General features: G+C 31.8%; 1 protein-coding gene across 1 annotated transcript in view; it reads right to left on the bottom strand.

Annotated features, from left to right (window-relative positions):
• FIG4 (FIG4 phosphoinositide 5-phosphatase) overlaps positions 1 to 1096 on the bottom strand; it is a 106089-nt gene that overhangs the window by 79156 nt on the left and 25837 nt on the right. The window contains exon 5 of the mRNA XM_012651133.1: positions 87 to 137. Within this exon, the coding sequence (XP_012506587.1) occupies positions 87 to 137 (51 nt within the window). The remainder of the gene's footprint in view (positions 1 to 86; positions 138 to 1096) is intronic.

Below are 1096 nucleotides of genomic sequence, written 5' to 3'. Positions count from 1 at the left end.
CTATTTCAAAAAATAGAGTAAGTACTACTGTGTGTTCTGATAAAAAATTTAAGTGATTGGTAGGAGCAAACTAAGCTCAAACTTACCTAAAGTAAAAATTGCTAGATAGGTCCACATTTTGAAATATTCGTAGATACCTAAAAAAAAAGTCAAAGTATATTACATTCATACAATACTATTATTTTTCATAGTTTAACACATACTCATATATACACTTATATTTGTAAATACACTCATTAAAACGTAGGAATTGAAACCACACCTGGAATAGGGATTTCATCTGAAGCAATTCTAAGTCTGTTGATCACACCTTCCGAGACCCCTAACTTTATAGTTTGACTGCTCCTCATCACTGATTACGCCAGTGAGAGGCAGAGTATGTACCTCCATGTGTGGGGCACTTAGATTTTGAACAAGACAGAAGTAAATCCTGTTTCTGCTTTTACAATGTGCTTTGCAAATGCTTTGAGGATGGAGAGAGGAGAGCAAGAAAAATAAGCAAAATGTTTGTCACCATAATTTTAAGTTAGAAAGTTTTTAAAGTGAAAAAAGGTATGGAATAAAATATTCACATATCTACCACTCAGGACTAATAAATGTCCACATTTTTCATATTCATTTTGACTTTTTTAAGGTAAATAACTAAAACATAATGTAAAAAGTTAAAATCTCCTTTAGATTTCCCTCGGAAGTAACTATTTTCCTGTTATTGATTCCTTCCAGTCCATGTGTCCCTTTACTTTTATTACATTAGAGACATCTTTAAATAATATGTAGCATTACATTGTATATTTTAAATATTTATGCAAATAATTTCAAATTTTGTATACCATCCTACAACCCACTTTTTTCATTCTTTTGAAATCTAGTTGTGTTGAAAGTTATGGATTTAATTTGTTCACTTTAATTGATATTTGGTACCTTGTCATATACAGCCATCCTAGGTCTCCATGGGGAAGGGGTTCCAGAACTCCCCCAGATACCAAAATCTGCAGATGCTCAAGTCCCTTATATAAAATGGCATAGTATTTGCATAGAACCTACATATATCCTCCCTGTATAGGATATTTAAATCATCTCTAGTATTCTATAGTAT

This window comes from Propithecus coquereli, unplaced genomic scaffold (genome assembly GCF_000956105.1).
Source record: "Propithecus coquereli isolate 6110/MARCELLA unplaced genomic scaffold, Pcoq_1.0 Scaffold35, whole genome shotgun sequence".
NCBI classification, from domain to species: Eukaryota; Metazoa; Chordata; class Mammalia; order Primates; family Indriidae; genus Propithecus; species Propithecus coquereli.
The sequence above is the reverse complement of the archived record's forward strand: the minus strand, read 5'-3'. Positions and strand labels throughout refer to the sequence as shown.